The sequence below is a fragment of the Schistocerca gregaria genome, chromosome 1 (assembly GCF_023897955.1).
Source record: "Schistocerca gregaria isolate iqSchGreg1 chromosome 1, iqSchGreg1.2, whole genome shotgun sequence".
NCBI classification, from domain to species: Eukaryota; Metazoa; Arthropoda; class Insecta; order Orthoptera; family Acrididae; genus Schistocerca; species Schistocerca gregaria.
The window spans coordinates 668,468,240-668,489,267 of record NC_064920.1 but is presented as its reverse complement, the minus strand read 5'-3'; the positions used below and the strand labels follow the sequence as shown (position 1 = coordinate 668,489,267).

The following is a 21,028-nucleotide window of genomic DNA, read 5'->3' as shown; positions in this document are numbered from 1 at the left end:
GTTTTGTAGCTACATTTGTGTTATGTTATAACTTGTTTTAGTGTGTGTGTCCTTCATCTTTTATTTCTGTATCACTGTACGATAGTTCATTTTCACTATCACCACTGCTGCCTTTTAGTGATATAGTTATGTTTGGTCTGGGTGTGAAGCTATATGACCTCTCTCTAGAGTATTTTTTTTAATAATATTCTTGAAATAGTGTCCACTGTTTATCTAGTTCTCATCACTTGTCTGGACTCCCAATGAAATTATGCACGTTGCCTTGCATTATCCTTTGTAGTCTGTCCCGGGTTTGTGCACTGCAGCGTAGAATGATATGTTCGTGGGAGCCAATTTCCTCACATGCGACTCCTGGCTCTGTCAGATGTATGTTGGATATAGACCATGTCCAGTTAGGAAGTGTATCATTCAATAGCTTGGGGTAAAATGTTTTACTCCTAATCTTTCCCTTAAGTTGGAATATCAACAATATAAGGGAAAGATAGCTTACTACTCACTGTACAGATGACATGTACAGTTGCAGACAGACACAACAAAAAGGCACTTATACATTGGAATTCACAAAGCCTTCTTCAGTTGTGACTGTTTGCAAGTGAACATGTTGTTTGTACAGTGAGTAGCAATCTATCTTTCCCTTATATTGCTGTTAATCTTTCCCTTGTGTTCACAAATATCTCATAGCCTCACAAGCCCTTTTCGCATGTGTCCCACTCCATTTGCCATGTATTGCCCCGTCATCTTCTAAGATGGAATTTATCAGTGATGTCTTCTTCTGTGAATGTTTTATTACATCAGTGAAGCCATTCTTCATCCAATATGTTGCAGCACAGTACCTGATGATTATGTTGACTGGAAAGATGCAAAGATTATGAAAAAGGCTTTTGAAGATGTGGTTCTAAAGGCATCTCATAACTGGGAATGCATCCCTCTGCTTGTGCCCACATGCTTGCTGCAGAGTCAAAACCACACAGTGCATGTTACTAGTCTGTAATCTGTGGTATTTATTCATTACAGTTTCTTGGCATTGTCTGCTGTAGTTTATATATGGGTCTTGAAGAAGACGACTTTCTCTATCATAGTTCCCAGGTATCTTGTCTGTTTTCGCACTATGTTTCAGTTTCCAAGTTTCACTGATGGGTTTCGAATGACTGTTCCTTTAAGAAGGGTGCATAGATTGTTTTGTGCACACCACTGTCTTCCTCCTTAAGTTGTGTTCAGGACTTAGCCAGCACTACCACCAGTAGGTCATTGGCATATACCACAATTCCATCAGGCTCTTCACGGGATGTACTAAAGGTGCTAGACCAAAGAAGATGGGCTCAAAGAATGACCCTTGTGGGCATCTCTCACTGAGTCTTTTGGCCACTTTCTGGCTTCATGCTTGCCACTCAGCAAACATGTACCTGAAGTAATCCTGTAGATTGTGGTACAGGGTGGCCGGTACCAGCAGCTCCCTAAGGCGTGCAAACAAGGCCACCTGAGGTTGCCAATGTAACCCTGATGTCCATCATTACGGTATATACATATTTTTGATCTGTGTTCTCTACTATGCGGAGAGCTCGGTTTCTCGCATCGTCATTTGATTTATTTCTCCGATATCCATATTGATGCAAACTAAGTCCTATTAGCTCCCTGTGTGATTGTAGTTTGTCACACAGAAGGCATTCCTGGATCTTGGCAAGTGTGTTCACTAAGCAAATTCGCTATTGTGATTATGTAGTCTTTCTTGAAGTCTACAGTGTTTGCTATTTTCCATGCTGTGGGTATTCTCCTCAGCTGCAGGACCTCGTTTGGGGTCTTGGATACATAGGGGGTAATGTGCGGTGTGATCTGTTGTAGGACTTCCATGTGGATACCATTGGTACCACGGCTCTTAATTTTTCTCCCTTTAGTTTTGTTACTGCTCGTGGGACCACCTTCACCTACAATGATTAAGTGTGGGTTTCAGTTCTGTAGTTGACAGTTTTTGTTTTATTTGTAGGTTGGTGCGTGCCCGTATCTCTGTGTTTTGGTCATCATCAGGTACATGCTTTTGCAGTAAGTTTTATGCAGTGCCTCTCTACTCATGTGTCTGCATGCTATCTCTTGTCACAGCACTGATAAGACCAGTGAGATTGAGATTTTTTTCAGTTGAAATTTTGTAAGCTAATCTCTATATGTTTTCCTGGAATTGTGTTTATGTAAAGCTGTCCCAATGTTGTTTCATTTTTTGAAAAATTACCATTCTTTATATGTTTTTCATCTCTCTGTACATATCCAGTCTTGGTTGTCTTTATCTGGCATTGTTTGCCCATTGCTAGTATTTTATATTTTACCTTGTTTGTTTTCTTATGTTTGTGAGTCTGTGGGACCATTGGATTTTTTTCTAAAATATGGCAGAAATGCTTGACTATGTTATACAGAATTATATAGACTAGGCACAAAACTTCTAAATTCAGGTAGACAAATACTTGACTGAAACTGAGATCCACTACAAGTGACAAACTGTTATTAATTGTCTGCGTACACCAGCCATAAGCAACAAAACAGTTAGTTCACAAGTGCAAATGTTGGGACCTGACATGCCAAATAGTACAATAAATGAATGGCGACTGTAAATGTTCGCAACAGAACATGAAAAATTGTAACCAATGGCTGAAGCCAGCAACAGGCTACAGTTCTCTATCCGTTACTAAACAACGAACATGTTAACACTGTTGTTAAGATTAAAAATTACAAAAACAAGTGATTTTCATTATCCTTACACAATGCCCAACATATTTATGGGGACCCCAGCTTGAGAAGCAGATTGTCACAGCGAACACCCACCATTTTAGAACCACAGGATCAGTTGCTGATTTGTTTGAAAGCATACCTCAAGGGCCGGGGAAAGAGGATGGTTGTATGGGTTTCAAATAGTAGTTCACAAGATGTTAATGTGCACTAGATTGTATTTATTGGGGAAATAATTTATAACACAATTTCTGCTGACTTTGATTTTTGAGCTACTTAAGCATTAAATGGGGATGCTGATTTCCAAATTGCGTTTTTTTTTCTCTCAACATGTTTTACGAATGTGACCATTCTACGTAGGATCAAGTGTGGAGCCAGCAAGAGATATTGCTGTCCAGTTGGCTGACAAAGTTTCTACAACCAATCAGGGGAGGGGTGAATGATACCATAGCAGACCAGTAACAAGTTCAAACTGTGTAGACCAGTTCAGATACTGTAGTGAAATGTTTCTGTCACTCTGATTTAGTGAAGTGCATACTAACATGGAATCAAGAGTTCTTGTCTGTGTTCAGTTTTTATTTATTTCCTTATGTCTGCCTCTGGTAGTTAGTTTTGTAAGTGCTTAAACAGCCCTGATTTGTTTTGCTATATAAGTGCCAGTTTTACCATTCCCAGTTATAGGACAACCATCAGCACATTTGCCAGGCAAGCTTATTTTGCCTCTTTTTTAAGTTAAAGTTTCTGATCAAGATAAATCATGGGGCCCTCACAAAATGTGCAAGCAGTGTGTCGAGAGTTTGTCTATCTGTCTGAAACATGTACAATTGTCCTTTACCTCAGGCCTTTGAGATACGCTTTTAACAAATCAGCAACTGATCCTGTGGTTCTAGAAGGGTGTATGTTCACTATGATGATCTGACGATCTACACCAGAGCTTCTAAAACTGGGGTCCCCCGTGAATATGTCAGAGGTTCCGTAAGGATCTTGAAAATAACTTGTTTCAATAATTTTTAATCTTAAAACAGTTTCTTAACTCTATTTTCAAGTTTGCTAACAACTATAATTAACCTTAAAACATTTTAGGAAACTACTTATTTTTACCACAGGTTTCTCTGTTGCCTTAATAGAAATCTAGTTTAGTGTCTTTACTTCAAATCTTGTGGGAATTAGCAACTTCTAGGGGAAACAGATTACAAAGTAATCAGTGGGCTTAGTATGAAGTTATTTTCTCACTGTCTTTTGATACAGTGCACTAGCAAAAATGAAACCCAACCATGAATGCTGTTCTCGAAAATGGGAAGAATTGGTTGATATTTATAAGCAGCTTGAAATCGCCCTGATTACTGTAAAATGATTGGCAACTGCTGTGAATCAGGGTGTTGGAAGAGCTCCCGAGAGTTGTGTACCTGTGACATAGGTACTGGAGTTACCTGTAGTATTATCCTCTCCTGTGGATCCTGTCTCCTCTGCAGTAAGTACAGAATCTGTCATTACTCATTCACTTGACTGCGAGTGGTGTGTCAATGGTAGATCTAGGCAGCTTATACAGGGTGAGCGGTGACCAGGGAGAACTCAGGGTGTATACAATTCGCCTCACCAACAAGTCTGGGGTGCTGTCTCTCACTGAAACTGAATCAGTGGCACTCACTCCATCTGTTTGGGTGAAACATGTTTTGTCAGGTGTCAAGAGGAGACAAACGCAAAAGGGTAGAGGTCTTTTAATCATTGGCAGTTCAAATTTACATTGAATTATGGTATCCCTTAGGGAAATGGCATCAGGACACCAGATTTCTCAGTATATACACCTGGGGGCCTCATTCAACATGTTGAAGAGGCTTTCCAGCAGCCACTGAGGGGACAGGGTGCAACCAACTGCACACTGTGGCGCACATTGGAACAAATAATGCCTGCCATCTGGGCTCCAAGATCATACCTGGGTCATTCCAGTGACTGGCAGAGAAAGTTGAGAAGACCAGCCTTGCACATGGAGTTTTAACGAAGCTCACAATTTGCAGCCTTTCCTGCCACAACTGATCATGGACCTATGGTTCTGACTGGAGCAGAACGACTGAACCAGGTGCTTTGAAGGTACTGTGAAAAGTTAGGCTTCGACTTACTGGACTTGTGCCATAGGGTTGCGAACTGCAGGGTCTCCCTAAATGGGCCAGGTGTGCACTACACATCAGAGGCTGCTACTCAGGTAGCTGCACTGTGTTAGTGTGCATGTAAGTGTTTATTATGTTAGGTGAATCTCCATCCAAGCCAGATAACGGCAGCTGTAGGAAACACAGAAGTATCAGTGTAAGATCCAAAGAAATGTCTCCCACAGGTGAGAATACTGTCTACATCTACATCTACGTGATTACTCTGCTAATCACAGTAAAGTGCCTGGCAGAGGGTTCAATGAACCACATTCAAGCTGTTTCTCTACTGTTCCACTCTCGAATGGCACGCGGGAAAAACGAGCACTTAAATTTTTCTGTGCGAGCCCTGATTTCTCTTATTTTATCGTGATGATCATTTCTCCCTATGCAGATGGGTGCCAACAGAATGTTTTTGCAATCGGAGGAGAAAACTGGTGATTAAAATTTCATGAGAAGATCCTGTCCCATACTGACATCCTAATGGTAAACTGCCAAAGCATTTGCAACGAAGTGCAGAGTTTGAAGCGCTCATGAAAAGCAGTGAAGCTCACACAACACTAGGTACAGAAAGCTGGTTGAAACCTGAAACTGATAGCAGTGAATTTTTGGGGAAAAGTTAAGTGTATATCAAAAGGATAGGCAAATGAGAAATGGGTGGTGTATCTGCCGCAAGACACAACAAACTTAAATCCATCAAGATAGAAACTGAAGCTGCACATGACATTGTTTGATGAGACTCAGTATCAGGGGTGGTCATAAAATGATAGTTGGATCCTTGTATTGCACCCCAGACTCATCTTCTGATGTAACCAAAAACTCTAGAGAAAACTTCAGTTCACTTGTACATAAGTTCACCAATCGTGCAAATTTTAATCATCCAACAATTAATTGAAAAAATTACTGTTCTGTTAGTGCTGTGCTTGATAAGATATCCTGTGAAACATTACTAAATGCCTTCTTTGAGAAATGTCTGAACATAGAGTTAGGAACCCACTCACGATAAAATACATTGGATCTAATAGCAACAAACAGACCTGGTCTCTTTGAGGACGTCCACACTGAAACTGGTATCAGTGACCACGACATGGTTGTGGCAACAATGATTACCAAAGTACAAAGGATGACTAAAACAAGCAGAAAGATTTATATGTTCAATAAGCTAGATAAAAAAATCAGTAGTGTCATATCTCAATGAGGAACTTGAAGCTTTCAGCACAGAGCAGGAGCTTGTAGAGGAACTGTGGCTCAGGTTTATAGGAATAGTTGACACGCAATGGATAGATACGTGCCCAGCAGAATAGTCCATAATGGGAGGGAACCTCCATGGTATACAGTCACTGTAAAGAAACTTCTAAAGAAACATAGATTACTGCATAATACATGTAAAACAAAGCATAGTGCTACAGATAAACACTAAATGAAACACTTTCGATTGTCAAGAGAGCAATACATGATGCCGTCAAACACTACCATAGCAGAAAACTGTTAAATGATCTTTCACAGAACCCAAAGAAATTCTGGTTATATGTAAGGCTATTAGTGGCATCAAAGTTAATGTCCAGTCCCTAGCAAATGAGACAGGAACTAAAACTGAGGATAGCAAAGAAAGGCTGAAATGCATAACTCCATTTTCAAATGTCCTTTCAAAGGAAAACCTGGGAGAGTTGCCCCAATTTAATCCTTGTACCACTGGAAAGATGAATGAAATAAGTATTAGTGTCAGTGGCATTGAGAAACAGCTTAAATCTTTAAAACTGAACAAAGTTCCAGGGCCTAATGAAATGCCTGTCACAATCTATACTGAATTTGCAGCTGAGAGAGCCCCTCTTTTAACTGTAATCTACCGTAGATCCCACAAACAAAAAACCTTGTCTAGTTGTTGGAGAATAGCACAGGTCACACTCATCTACAAGAAGGGTAGTAGAAGTGATTTAGAAAATTATCGTCCAGTGTCTCTGGAATCGATTTGTTGCAGAATCGTAGAACAAATTCTGAGCTCAAGCATAATGAGGTATCTTGAACAGATGACTTCCTCAATGCCAACCAGCACCGACTTAGTAGAAGTGATTTAGAAAATTATCGTCCAGTGTCTCTGGAATCGATTTGTTGCAGAATCTTAGAACAAATTCTGAGCTCAAGCATAATGAGGTATCTTGAACAGATGACTTCCTCAATGCCAACCAGCACCGACTTAGAACACATTGACAATGAGAAACACAACTTGCACTTTTCTCACATGACATACTGAAAGTTTTGGATCAAGGCAATCAGGTCAATGCAGTATTTCTTGATTTCCGAAAAGCATTTGACTTTGTACCACACCTATGCTTTCTTATTGCCAAAAGTACAATCATATGGGGATCAAGTGCAATTTTTGACTGGATTGGGGAATTTTTGGTAGGGAGGACATCCACCTATGAAGGAGATTGATTACAAACGACTCATGCGACCCATTATAGAATATTGCTCAAGTATGTGGTATTCATATCAAATATGACTAACATGGAATATCGAACGTATGCAGAGAAGGGCAGCATGAATTGTCACAAGTTTGTTTAAGCTGTGGGAGTGTGGTACAGAGAACTGTAGGAAGTGAACTGGCAGACTCTTTAAGGCAGGCGTAAACTATCCTGAGAAAGTGTATTAACAACATTTGAAGAACTGGCTTTAAATGATGGCTCTAGGAATATACTATAATCCCCTACATATCGCTCACACAGGGATCATGAGGACAAGATTAGAATAATTACTACATGCACAGAGGCATTCAAACAATCATTCTTCCCTAATATCTGGTAAAATGAGACATACCCTCTGCCACACATCTCACGGTGGTTTACATAAAATAGATGTAGATGCAGACCAGGGGAATACAAGGTAAACTTTCATTTGTTATACTTATGATTTGGCGAGACCCAGAGATCACTCAAGAGGTTGTCAATTTCTTACGGTGAAAACACCATAATACAACAAGAAAAACAAATATAAAATAGAGTATCCTCATTTACCATTCGCTATACATAAAGAGTCTCATTTAGCTGAAATCCCACCAGTTTTCAATGAATTACCTTATTTGGAAATGCAGGAATGTGTGTCTAGTGAATGACGAGTGACACCACTGATAATGATTTTGCAACTGAAGATGATTAAATATGTAAGGAATTTGAGCAGCTAAAGTTTAATGATTTGGCAAGAGATTTTGGACTATCCAGAAAAGTTTCAGAACTGTTAGCATTAATACTGTGTGTGAAAAACTTGCTTGCAAAAGAAGCTACAGTATTCTACCTTCAATCAAGAGAACATGTGTTTCTGCAATATTTTTGAAGTGATGATGGGTTTGTATATTGTCATTATGTATGTGGTTTAAAGGAGAGTTGGGAATTTCAGCCTATAACATACGTGAATGGTGATTGTTGATCGATAGCTCAATGAGGAGCTTCAAGTGTGTCCTCCACATTGTAAATTTATTTGGTGCAATTCCAATAGGCTATTCAATTTGTTTACAAGAGGAATAAGAAGACATAAAGAAAGCCATCGATTTGTTGCAATATCACATGCATCAACAGATCATCTGTGCTGACTTTAAAATGGTCTGCTGCCTCTTTGATCGAAAAATAAGTATGAAAATACATTTTTTACATAGCCATTTTACTGACTTCCTGGAAAATCTTGGTGCAGTCAATGATGAGCAGAGTGAGCGACTCCACCAAGATATGAACATAATTGAGATATGTCTATGACGGCCGACTATTGTTGAAGAATTAAGCGAGAATGCCCACATATTAAACACCCCCAGAAGAAGCAGTAAGCAAAAATTTTTGCTTATTATGTATGCTCACCATTTGGTAAAGAAAGTTTACTATTTGTATGAACACAATTTAACTTGCAGTAACTATTATAGCCTTGATATGAATAGAACATTTTTCTGTGAACAGTATATTTGGTAAGTTTTACATTTATTTTCCTATATATGCACAGTTTGCATGACTTTCAAAACAAAGAGAGAGTATTCTGTAGCTTAAAAAATTGATGTGATGGATACAAACTGCAGTTATTTTTGTATTTGGAGGCCAAAGGTTAGTTAAAAACAAGTCAAGGATCTAAGAGGGTCAAATTTCTGTTCTCCTGTATAATTAGCATAAATTAAACACATTTCATATTTACCTGTAAAATATGTCTACTGATGGAATAATGTGCGGGTACGTAGATAAGCAGGCGTTATATCTGCAGACAGCATCTGGTTGATGATAAACAGTACACGTGTTGAACAGTCTGTTAAGAGATTCCTAAAACAAAATAACAATACCAGATATTTGGATGGATAGATGTTTTTAATAAACAGCAACAGCATTAAAAATGCAGTTAGATACTTATCGACATCCATAAAGCCACACCTGTAAGCCACTTCGTGTTGTCTCTTTTATTATATTGTTTGTCCCTGGCCACGGATGAACTTCAAACACAATTTCTTTGTTCAAAAACTCAATCCCACTTCTTACATGCTGTAAAGCTACTTTGTACCTGAAAATAAGTTGATAATTATACCACTAAAAAGTTTCCATAGCAGATAATGAACACATTTTATTATTAGTGACATCAGCAAAGTACATGATATTAAAAAAAGTTACACAACAAGAAACTACAACACTGCCTCAAACCAAGTGAGTACCAAGTAGAAAGCATGTTTCCATTGAGAAAATGTAGGAGTGGTTTTGTGGATAACAAATTATTTTTATTATGAGAACATGGAAAATTTGTAAGAGACTGAGATGTGCCAGTCAAGCTTTTACAGGACGACTAAATCAGTTCTCATTACACTTTTGGCTTCGAAAAGGAAGAGCTTGATCAGGGTTGTAGCCAACTTCTTTCAAAAAGGAGAAGATGTATAAGACTGTCTACTGCTCTACTTGCTTCAAATGCAAACTCAGTTTACTTGCTGCAGACAACATTTCACACCATTCCTTTGGCCACTCATTACAACCTTTTGTCTGATAAAAATCAAATGGGAAGGTTCAGACTTATGATTACCTTTCCTCTTTGTGGTAAACTAGTAAGCCAGATACCAAACTACCAAAACTGGGTTATTTCATTCTTGGCTTTGAATGTCTCCATCTATTACTGACCTCCTGCAGTCAAGTTCTGAACTGTGATCACATCTCTTATTTCCCCAATACATCACAAGTTACATTCTATCATCCTCCTAATTGCCATAACATCCTTCCCCATACAGACAATAATCCCAGACCACTGTAAATTCACTACGGTTCTTACCCTTTCAACCACTCTCACAGTAAAACCTGCTCCATGCACCAACCCACTATCACCCATACTGGCCACATCACTGGCAAAAATCACAATAATAAAGGTAGGCATGACAACTCACGTCACTTATCTGCTCACACGTTCACTACATGCCTTTCTTCATAGGAAGAATTAATGAATGGACACAAACTCCTGATCTCTAGGTTGTCAACCTTCCACTTGCTGAGAATCCTCTACAACATGACTAAGATATCATAGTGTCTGCTTGGCCACAGGGGGTATTTGGCTCCATTCACACAACTCTGGTGACAGTAAATTGCAAAACAACACTTCTATTTGTCTGTCATCCTCTCATGGTGAACCGAAAGTAGGTACGCCTCTTGCTTCCTTCTCTTAGTTCCCTTGCCTCAGTTTATTTTACTTCAACACATATCTTTCCTCACTTTTGTCTTATTATCGTTCCATCTGCTTTCTTTTACATTTATATTAGCACAATTGTTGCAGATCTTCTATCTTTGTTCTCCCAATCACTCTGATGTCTTTTCTTCCTTACACATCGTGGATCCATTCATAACCTTGCTTACAAAGATTCTGCTGCTACCCTCTTCCCCTTTTTTCTCATCCTGAAGAAGGGGACTTAAGTTCCAACAGCTGTGCCCCCCCCCCCCCCCCCCCATGTGCAGCCACAACACATACTGGAATAAATATCCAGCAGATGTGTACTAGCCAGCCATCAGCTTACTCCAAATTGAAGTATTTCTGAAAGGGGGGATTTTCTTTTTACACAATCTGTTTTAGTTTCTGAAAGTTCATAACAAGTATCTCACAAATCTCAGTCTGATTTTTTTTAAAAAAAAAACCAATTTTTTCACATTAATAAAAGCTTCACATACCGATTAAGTCTACTATATGCTGAGCCCAATGCATAATGAACTGCAGGCAAACGAGGTCCATGGGCATTCTTAACAGCTACAAGCATATTAATGGACAAAACTATATCCTCATAGTTCAATGCTTCAATCCAACTCCAGCATAATGCATACTGCAACACACTATATTCAATCTCTTTCCAGCCATAAACCTGTAGGGAAACCATTAATTTCAGTCACCACTTTTGCAATGCCAGAAAAACTACAGTCAATTACAAGAATTTGAAATTATAAAACATATGCGAATAAGATCACAGAAAAAAATATAAGATTTACATCCACAGTATCAAGAAAAGGATAGACTGCTAGCCATTGCAAAGAAGTTGTTGCATCATACACACACACAATGGGAAGGATTTCTTCGGAAACAGAAAACACGCACATTCACACAAACCAAATTCTCACAAATTACTACTCTAGCCTGAATGGAGTTGCTGCTGACATGAGCAGCAATCTGGGGTGGACAGTCAAGGAGCATCTGGTTGGCAGTGTGTAAGCACATGAGTTAGAGGACAGGCGGGCGCGCCCGCACACACACACACACACACACACACACACACACACACACACACACACACACACACACACACACACACACAGAGAGAGAGACAGAGAGAGAGAGAGAGAGAGAGAGAGAGAGAGAGAGAGAGAGAGTGTGTGTGTGTGTGTGTGTGTGTGATCGAAAGCGCACATGTGGGCGCGTGTCAACTAGCTCGATAAAGGACATACTCTGAAAGTTAACCAGTTTTCTGTCTTTTTTTGTACGTGCCTGTTGATGATTCGATGTTCCTGTTTTTCAGTGAGTGGTCCCTTCACACCCTTAAATATTTACATTCTACCAGAACTTTGCTACTATAATCTGAATATACAGGGTGAGTTATGTAAGATATAACACCCCTTTTATTCCATGAACAGTTCCAGATATCGAAATGACGATTTCGCAAACAATAGTATGCTAAGGGGCACATACTTTTGTGTGTGTGATAAAAAGACTCTTGTACCAGTTGAGATATTGAAGCAAGTATTATTTTTTAAAACTGGCATGATATACTTTTTTTTAAATGGTATCTGAAAACACTTGAAAAGACAAGTACGGTGATATAACATTTGTTAATTTTAAGGTTAAAACTCATTACAAAAGAATCCGAGAAATGTACTAAAATTCAAACTAATGTGGCCAGAGTCAACTATTGCTGTGCAAAACATTGCCAAGCAGAACTCTCGCGTGAGGCTCCATCGTCATACGCAGCAGGACACTCCTACACCACTAAGAAAAACCTCATTACGTGTAAGATACAGATATTAGGTCAGCTATTATTTTTGAATGTGGACTATGGCATACACTTACGTCCAGTGCATTAGATGGGGCTGAGGAAAACTATTTTAAACGTGTGTATGTTTCCAGGTTTTTGTGGAAACAACTACAGTTTTGTCAGGTAGGTTTCCACATAAACCCTCCCTGTCACCACTCACTTTTCAAAAGTGAAACACAAACACTGGTCATTCAAGTCATTCATATTTCCTAGTGACAAATGGCCCGAGTCAGGGAAGAAATAAACTAGTTTATTAACTTTTTTAGATTTAAAATAATAATAATAATAATAATAATAATAATAATAATAATAATAATGTTACCCACAACATAAATGTGTTTCTTAACAAAATATTATTTTGCATTTTACTTAAAAATGTCCTCCAATGGTCAGGGAACCTTTCATTCAGTATTTGCACTGCAACACAGCGAGAGAGAGTAGGATAGCCATTTTGTTGGAACCATTTATACTGACACCTATCCAATGGTACGCCTTCTACAAGAACAGCTGGATTGTTCATAAGAAAGTGCGCATATGTATTTTCATTTACACCCTCGGGAAGAAATATAATTTTACAATGGAGTTCCCTATAAAATGCTGCACTATATGTTTACGTTCCACGGTCATTGGTGTAGTACCTGGTCAAGCCTGCGTGGATTTTCAGCTGCCCATCAGTCTGTATCATCTAAATTTATATTAGTGTGGTTTGTGAGCATTGATTTGTTGGTACAGAGCACATGCTGGAAAAATGTAGTGTTGAAACTTCCTGGCAGATTAAAACTGTGTGCCCAACCGAGACTCGAACTCGGGACCTTTGACTTTCGCGGGCAAGTGCTCTACCATCTGAGCTACCGAACATCCCCCAGGAGACGAGATACTGGCAGAAGTAAAGCTGTGAGTACCGGACGTGAGTCGTGCTTCCGTAGCTCATATGGTAGAGCACTTGCCCGCGAAAGGCAAAGGTCCCGAGTTCTAGTCTCGGTCAGGCACACAGTTTTAATCTGCCAGGAAGTTTCATATCAGCGCACACTCCGCTGCAGAGTAAAAATCTCATTCTGGAAACATCCCCCAGGCTGTGGCTAAGCCATGTCTACACAATATCCTTTCTTTCAGGAGTGCTAGTTCTGCATGGTTCGCAGGAGAGCTTCTGTAAAGTTTGGAAGGTAGGAGACGAGATACTGGCAGAAGTAAAGCTGTGAGTACGGGGCATGAGTCGTGCGTCGGTAGCTCAGATGGTAGAGCACTTGCCCGTGAAAGGCAAAGGTCCCGAGTTCGACTCTTGGTCAGGCACACAGTTTTAATCTGCCACGAAGTTTCATATCAGCGCACACTCCGCAGCAGAGTGAAAATCTCATTCTGAAAATGTAGTGTTGTTTCCCAGGTGCTTCAATGCAAACTGACAAGATTCTGTACAATGCTCGCAATTATGTCCTCCCATAATTGAAGTAGTGACAGATGATGAAGGTGAAATTTATGGCAACGCAAGATGTGAATGACACTCATCTGGCAGATCCCACATTCCTTGGCAATACATCTCATGCAACAGTGCGGACTGTTGAATGTTGTAGCCACAGCAGCTTCTTCATGTGCTCTTTCAGTTTGTCTCCATCCTCATCCTGTTTGACACTGAAGCTGCCTGTTCGTACTAGTGACCTAATAATCTGGGCAAATGCCCAGAGTGATGAACAGTGATGATCAGGATAGACACCCCTATACTGCCGTACCATTTCAACAGCATTTCTTTGGCATTTGCCATACAAAAGTAGCATGTCTAACTTTGTCAGTTTCCATGTCAGCATGCAAGAATGCTGAAGCAGAAATAGCTTGCGACGATAACAATTCCTGCTAGTAGTGCATACAAGAGAACAGGCAACAGGCTTAATACGAAACGTACTACTCAACCACAATAGCATCGCACTCAGCCTCCCATGGCCATTGTCAGAAACATGGAGTGTTGTTACGGTAAACAAGTATCTTGTTGACTAAGGAAAACGCATCACACTGTGAATGCCTTTAGGAAAGTTGTGCATAAGGAAAGTTCTGCATATACTATCAATTGGTTCAGCCTGTCCTCATGAAATATCACGATAAGCCAACTGAAGCTCCCACACTCCCTGATGCAATTAAAGTCAATCAATAGCATGGCATGAGCTCGTTTGCAATGCAATAGCCAATTCCGGCCAATCTGCCTTTCAATTTCAGAATATTTCTCAGATTATTTTCTAAAGAGTTAAAACTTCTAAATTAAAACGCATTATATGACTGTACTTGTCTTTTCAAGCATTTCCCAGTGCCATTAAAAAAAAAAAGTACAACATTAAAAAAAAACCTTGCTTCAATATCTCTATCAATACAGAGTTAAGACTTTTTATGACACAAAAACGTACATGCCCGTTAGCAAACTATCATTTGCCAAAAACCTGTTTCAATATCTGGAGCTGTTCACAAAATAAAAGGTGTGTTGTGTCTTACAGAACACATCCTGTATACAACGTATAAGTAATCATCATACACATCCAGGCCACTAAGGAAATTTTATCACATTGTTTACGTTATGGAATCCAGAAAAAGTTATTTCTGTGAATGATATCCACTACAAAATAAACTCTTCACAACCCTCTGACGCCATTATAAACATGAAACAGCTGATGTATGCAATACCATACACTAATGTTATTTATGATGGTAACTGAATGAGTTATTAAATTTGCTGTATCATATTTCACAAATCTCAATTACAACTTTTAACCCAAATGTCATAGTTTATTAATGAAATATGACAGATTTTTTACTTTGTACTCAATCACTGCAGTTTGCAACCTTCACTTTAAGATGATACTATAAAATCACAACAGACTTGACAAAATTAAAAATATCACCAACATGGAAATAAAATATTGATATTATTAAGACAAACTACAAATGGTATTTAGACAATGTTGGCATTTACACAATGCACTGCTTTCTAGAACATCAATGGTTGACTGTGATGGGATATAAAAGAATGAAGGCTGGTCTCCAGCAGACATGGTGTGCAGACTTAATATGTACTAAATGTGAACTTCAACGACAGATCTCTCTATACTGACAAATTTATGTAGCTGAGTAGAATTGCAGACTTAACTTGAATTACATGCATCAAGTCATTTCTGTCTTCAGTCATGTTTGTCATAAAAATGGTTTGAAATAAAAGCATTAGTTGAAGGCAACATTTATCCATATCACATTGGTCAGATTCTAGTGGCCATGGACAGATATTTGAATTTGACTGGGGCATAATTTTCATGCAAAATTAATTACTGAGAAGCTCTTAACCCACATTACAGTTTTGAACATTTTTTGAGACTGACAAGGGCGGGTCCCAAACAGTTGAGTCAATTTTTTGAAACCATCTATGTGGTAATGTAAGTAAAGGTCACAGATATCACATCCTGCAACCATTCATCATGTTGGGCCTTCATTTGTGAATGATCAAGGAAAAAAGATTTTGGAATATCACATGATGCTCAATAGCTTTAGTCAAGTAGTGTTGTACAGAACGTTTGCGAAGCATATGACAAGGTAAGAGTCTCACCTGCAGGATGTTGCAAGTTCGAAACTCGTCACTTGTTTAAATCTTTTTGTTGTTAAATCTCTGTCGAAATGACTCTGATCATTATTTTTAATCAGTTAAGAGGTTTAAATGTAATTGTTTTCATTCAATTAAGAGGTTTAATTGTAATTAATTGAATAAAAATTATGATCAGTTATTTTGATAAAAAGTTTTAAAAATAAAAAAAATTAAAGCACCTGACAAGATTTGAACCCATGTGATGAGGGCCTCACACTATCCATTACACTATGCATTCATTCAGTCTACACTATGCCACATTTTCGAAACAACTGAGCATCATGCAAACCTACATCTACAAATAAATGTTTTCAAAAAGTTGATCCCACTGCTGGAGGCATCTCCTTGTGAGAGAGAATGGAACCAACTAACCAGAAATATATACACAGTTTGATCCTAGATGTTCATGCTATGAAACTGTATGCAAATACTGTAATGCACTACTACAAAGAGCAAAAAGAAAAGATTACTTTCAATTTCTTATAACAACAAAGTACTGCAACAATAATGCTACTGAAATGATGATCTGACCTGGATATCCACACCACCTAAAATACTGTGCGCCTCCTTGTATCTCTCTGCAGCCTTCCTTGGAAGACCTTTCTCTAAAAGCTGAGATCCTTCTTGTACCAAGCTTTGTATCTGCTGTATGAAAATCATAAATTATTAGTATTTTTACATATACATACAAAATTTTGCTGCTACAACAACATTAAGTAGAACACTAAATATAAAAGTTAAACTGAAGCAAATGAATACAAAGGCAGTAAAAATATACTTGCTTCCTTCGTAATATTTGCAGACTGACTTGGGCTATTTGTACATGTAGATATTACTTCATTTGAAAGGGTTTTTAAAGTCTGATAGAAGGCATCATTTTTGAAGTCCTGTGACTCAACAGGGCCCTTCCTCTGTTTCTTGTTTACTTTGTGCTTCTGTACACCAATTCTTGGTTCTGATGCACTCCGACTTTTTGTAGCAACAATCTAAGTGACACACCAATGGAAGAGTTACGAATTACTCATATTTGTTACGAACAGTACTGCTCTCAGATATTTTTCTCTCAAAACAGACCCTTTATGTTTTGTATCAATACTACAAATATACAAAGATCATTAAAATATGTGTCCAGTCTAGTGAAAAAAATTTTACTTTCATTAATGCAAGAGATAGAACTTATCTTCATACATTCAAAATATATGATCTAAATGGGCCTAACATGCAATCAACAGTAATATAAAACAACAAACGTAATTCATAAAACTACTTGCTTTCTTAGCTGCATTGTCTAGAATATCTTTGTCATTGTCCTGCACAAACTCCACATCATCCGTAATATTCTTTGAAGAATTATGCAAGACTCCATTCTCAACATCTTGTGAATCAGCAGGCCTCTTCCCTTGTCTTTTATTTATTTTAATGCTCTGAATATTGTTTCTAGGCATTGACGCACTACGGCTTTTTGATCCAGATACCTGTATAAAAAATGTAACAGCACTTAGGAGTAAGCAAAAAAAGTTAATGTTATTAAAATAATACTGGCAGCAAATGTCAGCTAAATAAGAATTATTGCTTACATTTATACTTGTAAACAGAGAAGTCATATGTTACTTGCAATCTTTTATTGAATTCAATGCATAGTTCAATTTTGATTCAAATAATATAGTATGGAAGGAATTTCAAATAGAATTCTTAAAAACAATATTCTGAGTGATATATGTAATATGCCATAAGCCACACAAATTTCTCCAGGCAGATTAAAATATGTCATCACTAAACCATCAGCTTTATGCAAAATATTTGAGAAGGAAACACAAACATGAGCAGTGTTAGACTGGAACCAGAATACTTTACTTATTAAATCACAGTGTGGGTTGCAAAACTGTTGCTCAAATAACACTGTTTATACTCCTACGCACAAAATATTACAATCATTAAGTAACAAAATACCACCAGTTAGTACCACATTTACAGTGACCCATTCAACAGACTGGTTGTGCAGATCATGATATTGTTGGAGAAAGTCATAAAAATTGTATAGCCTTGAAACTGATTTTACATGAATTTAACATAAAATAAATTGTGTGATGTAACTGTATGAAGAAAATAACACCACTACAAGAATGAATCTACAGCTACAATAAACTATATGAATGTCCTTCCCAAAATGTAAGTGAAAAGAAAACCTATATTTTATTAAATCTATGGTCCAGCGTAACAACTGATTCAACTTATAATTAATACACTGAAGCACTAAAGAAATTGATATAAGCATGCATATTCAAATACAGATACATGTACACAGGCAGAATACAGTGCTGCAGTCAGCAATGCCTGTACATGCCTGGTGGCAGCAGTGGTGCGAGTGGGGGATACCACAGGGGCAATCACCGAGAGTTGGGTAGAACTCCAGTTTGTCACTCTCACTGTCTCTGCCACCCCATTGATCATGGAAGTAATCTCAGCCAATGTTGTGACTTCAGTACTGAGAGAGGAGCCACTGTCTACTGATCTGGCGATTAGCCACTTTTATTCCAACAGTCTTCCTTAGAATACAATCCCAAAACGATGACGTCTACCTTAGCATTCTGTGCTAAGCGATACAAACAGTTGATTCACTGGAAAAAATTACAATTATCCACCAGAGTGAGTACCTTATACAGGTGACCCATGTGTTAATCCTGTTATGATCATCACAAATTAAGGTCCTTTGTCAATATTCATTTATATCCTCAAGACAAGATTAACTTTAGCAAGCTATGTTGAATGTTGAGACAATTTATTAATGCATTAATAAGTAAAAGCCTGTTGAGCAATATGGCACTGCAGATTGAGTTAACAAAGTGCTACAACTGTGAATTTAATGCAAGACTTGTATCATTCCCCCCTCCGTGTGGAGGGAACTACTTGGAAGAAGAGCTATTGCTTAGTTTCTTTGCCAGGATACTCCTATGGGAAGGATTTGATCATCCTATGATCACAAATAGTAAGGCCAATATATTTTTACTGTCACACAATCCTCATTTTGTTGTATCGTCTTAGGGTTAACTATGAGCCACAATTTGTACAAAGCACGCTTCACCTGACTGTGGGTAACCACTGCAAGGCAGACTCACGATAGCTGATGATTGTTGAAATCTAGGAACTATTATGTATGCCAGTTTGGTCAGCAAAGAGACAATGCATGCTATCTCAGCATGATGATAGACTAAACAGTATGCACAAGTCACATTGTTCCATTCAGAACAGAGGATAGGATACTAAACTGAACTGTACCGAAAAAGCAGATTTATTATTTCCTCTCATTACACAACCCCCTCAGGAGACACTGCCACTATAAAACAGAGTCAGTGCATGCAAGGGCATTTGCGTGTTCCAATGAATGGGTAAGCTACACCGGTGATAGTGTAACTGTCGGCAGGGTCTCCCAAGCTGGCCAGGTATCCAAAGAAGAACGAGACAAAGTGTGTGTCACAATGTCCTATTTAGTATCCTATCCTTTTCTTTTCCTCTCTGTGACTGCATGGCAGCAGGCACAGTCTCCTAACGTGGGCTGCAAAAGATTCTTGGTAGCGAGAACAGTGGTGATGCACATGGGCCTTACTGTGGAGGGATGGTTAGTGTTATGTAGTTATGATGAAGACAAACCATGTAAAGGTTAAGGCACTGAAATAAAATTCTTGTCAGGAGTCCAGGCCATGAGGTGGCAGCCCTACCTGGACACTCGTGGCTGTGAACTGATAACCTGTGCCACAAAAATAAAAAAATAAATCATATCACAAAAACTATACGGAGAAATAGCTCGATAGATCTTAAGGATATTACCTTTGGCCTGAAAAAGAAAACCAATATTGGATTTTGGAATGCAAACACATTGAGAGAGGCAGGAAGGTTAAGGCAGGTCAAAAAATATATGAAGAACTATACATTGGACCTTGCCATCGGTTGGGAGGCTTGTGTGTCTCAGCGATACAGATAGCTGTACCATCGGTGCAACCACAAAGGAGGGGTAACTGTTCAGAGGCCAGACAAACACGTGGTTCCTGAAGAGGGGCGACAGCCTTTTCAGTAGTAGCAGGGGCAACAGTGTCAGGATGATTGATCTGGCCTTGTAACATTAACCAAAATGGCCTTGCTGTGCTGGTACTGCAAAGGGCTGAAAGCAAGGGGAAACTTCAGCCGTAATTTTTCCCGAGGGCACACAGCTTTACTGTATGGTTAAATGATGATGGCAACCTCTTGGGTAAAATATTTCGGAGGTAAAATAGTCCCTCATTTGGATCTGGGCAGGGACTACTCAGGAAGACATCATTACCAGGAGAAAGAAAACTGACGTTCTACGAATTGCAGCATGGAATTTCAGTAATCAGGCAGGTAAGTTACAAAATTAAAAAAGGGAAATGGATAGGTTTAAATTAGATATAGTGGGAATTAGTGAAGTTCGGTGGCACGACGAAGAAGACTTCTGTCACGTGAATAAAGGGTTATAAATACAAAACTGAATAGGGGTAATAATGAATAAAAAGAATCGGAGTGCACGTAACTACAAACAGCATTATTGTAACCAAGATAGATATGAAGCCCACGTCTATCACAGTAATACAAGTTTATAAGCCAACTAACTCCATAGACGGTGAAGAGATTGAAGAAATCTATGATGTGATAAAAGAAATTATTCAGATAGTGAAGGGAAATGAAAATTTAACAGTCATGGGGGACTGGAATTCGATAGTAGGAAAAGGAAGAGAAGGAAAAGTGGTAGATGAATATGGGATGGGAAAAAGTAATGAAAGGGGAGATGTCTGGTAGAATTTTGCAAAGAGCATAACTTAATCATAGCTAACACTTGGTTTAAGAATCATGAGAGAAGGTTGTATATGTGCAAGAGGCCTGGAGACACTGGAAGATTTCAGATAGATTATATAATGGTTAGACAAAGATTTAGGAACCAGGTTTTAAATTGTAAAACACATCCAGGTGCAGATGTGGACTCGGACCACAATTTATTGGTTATGAAATGTAGATGAGAACTTAAGGAGATGGGAAGTGGATAAATTG

General features: G+C 38.6%; 1 protein-coding gene across 9 annotated transcripts in view; it reads right to left on the bottom strand.

Annotated features, from left to right (window-relative positions):
- LOC126362397 (uncharacterized) overlaps positions 1-21,028 on the bottom strand; it is a 335,074-nt gene that overhangs the window by 263,893 nt on the left and 50,153 nt on the right. For 8 of the 9 annotated variants that reach the window (XM_050007876.1, XM_050007883.1, XM_050007882.1 and 5 more), the window contains 6 exons: positions 17,242-17,445; positions 16,753-16,956; positions 16,502-16,615; positions 11,012-11,199; positions 9,251-9,377; positions 9,021-9,142 (listed from right to left, as the gene is read on the bottom strand). In XM_050007876.1, the coding sequence (XP_049863833.1) occupies positions 9,021-9,142; positions 9,251-9,377; positions 11,012-11,199; positions 16,502-16,615; positions 16,753-16,956; positions 17,242-17,445 (959 nt within the window). The remainder of the gene's footprint in view (positions 1-9,020; positions 9,143-9,250; positions 9,378-11,011; positions 11,200-16,501; positions 16,616-16,752; positions 16,957-17,241; positions 17,446-21,028) is intronic. The other variant, XM_050007881.1, reaches the window with a different exon arrangement.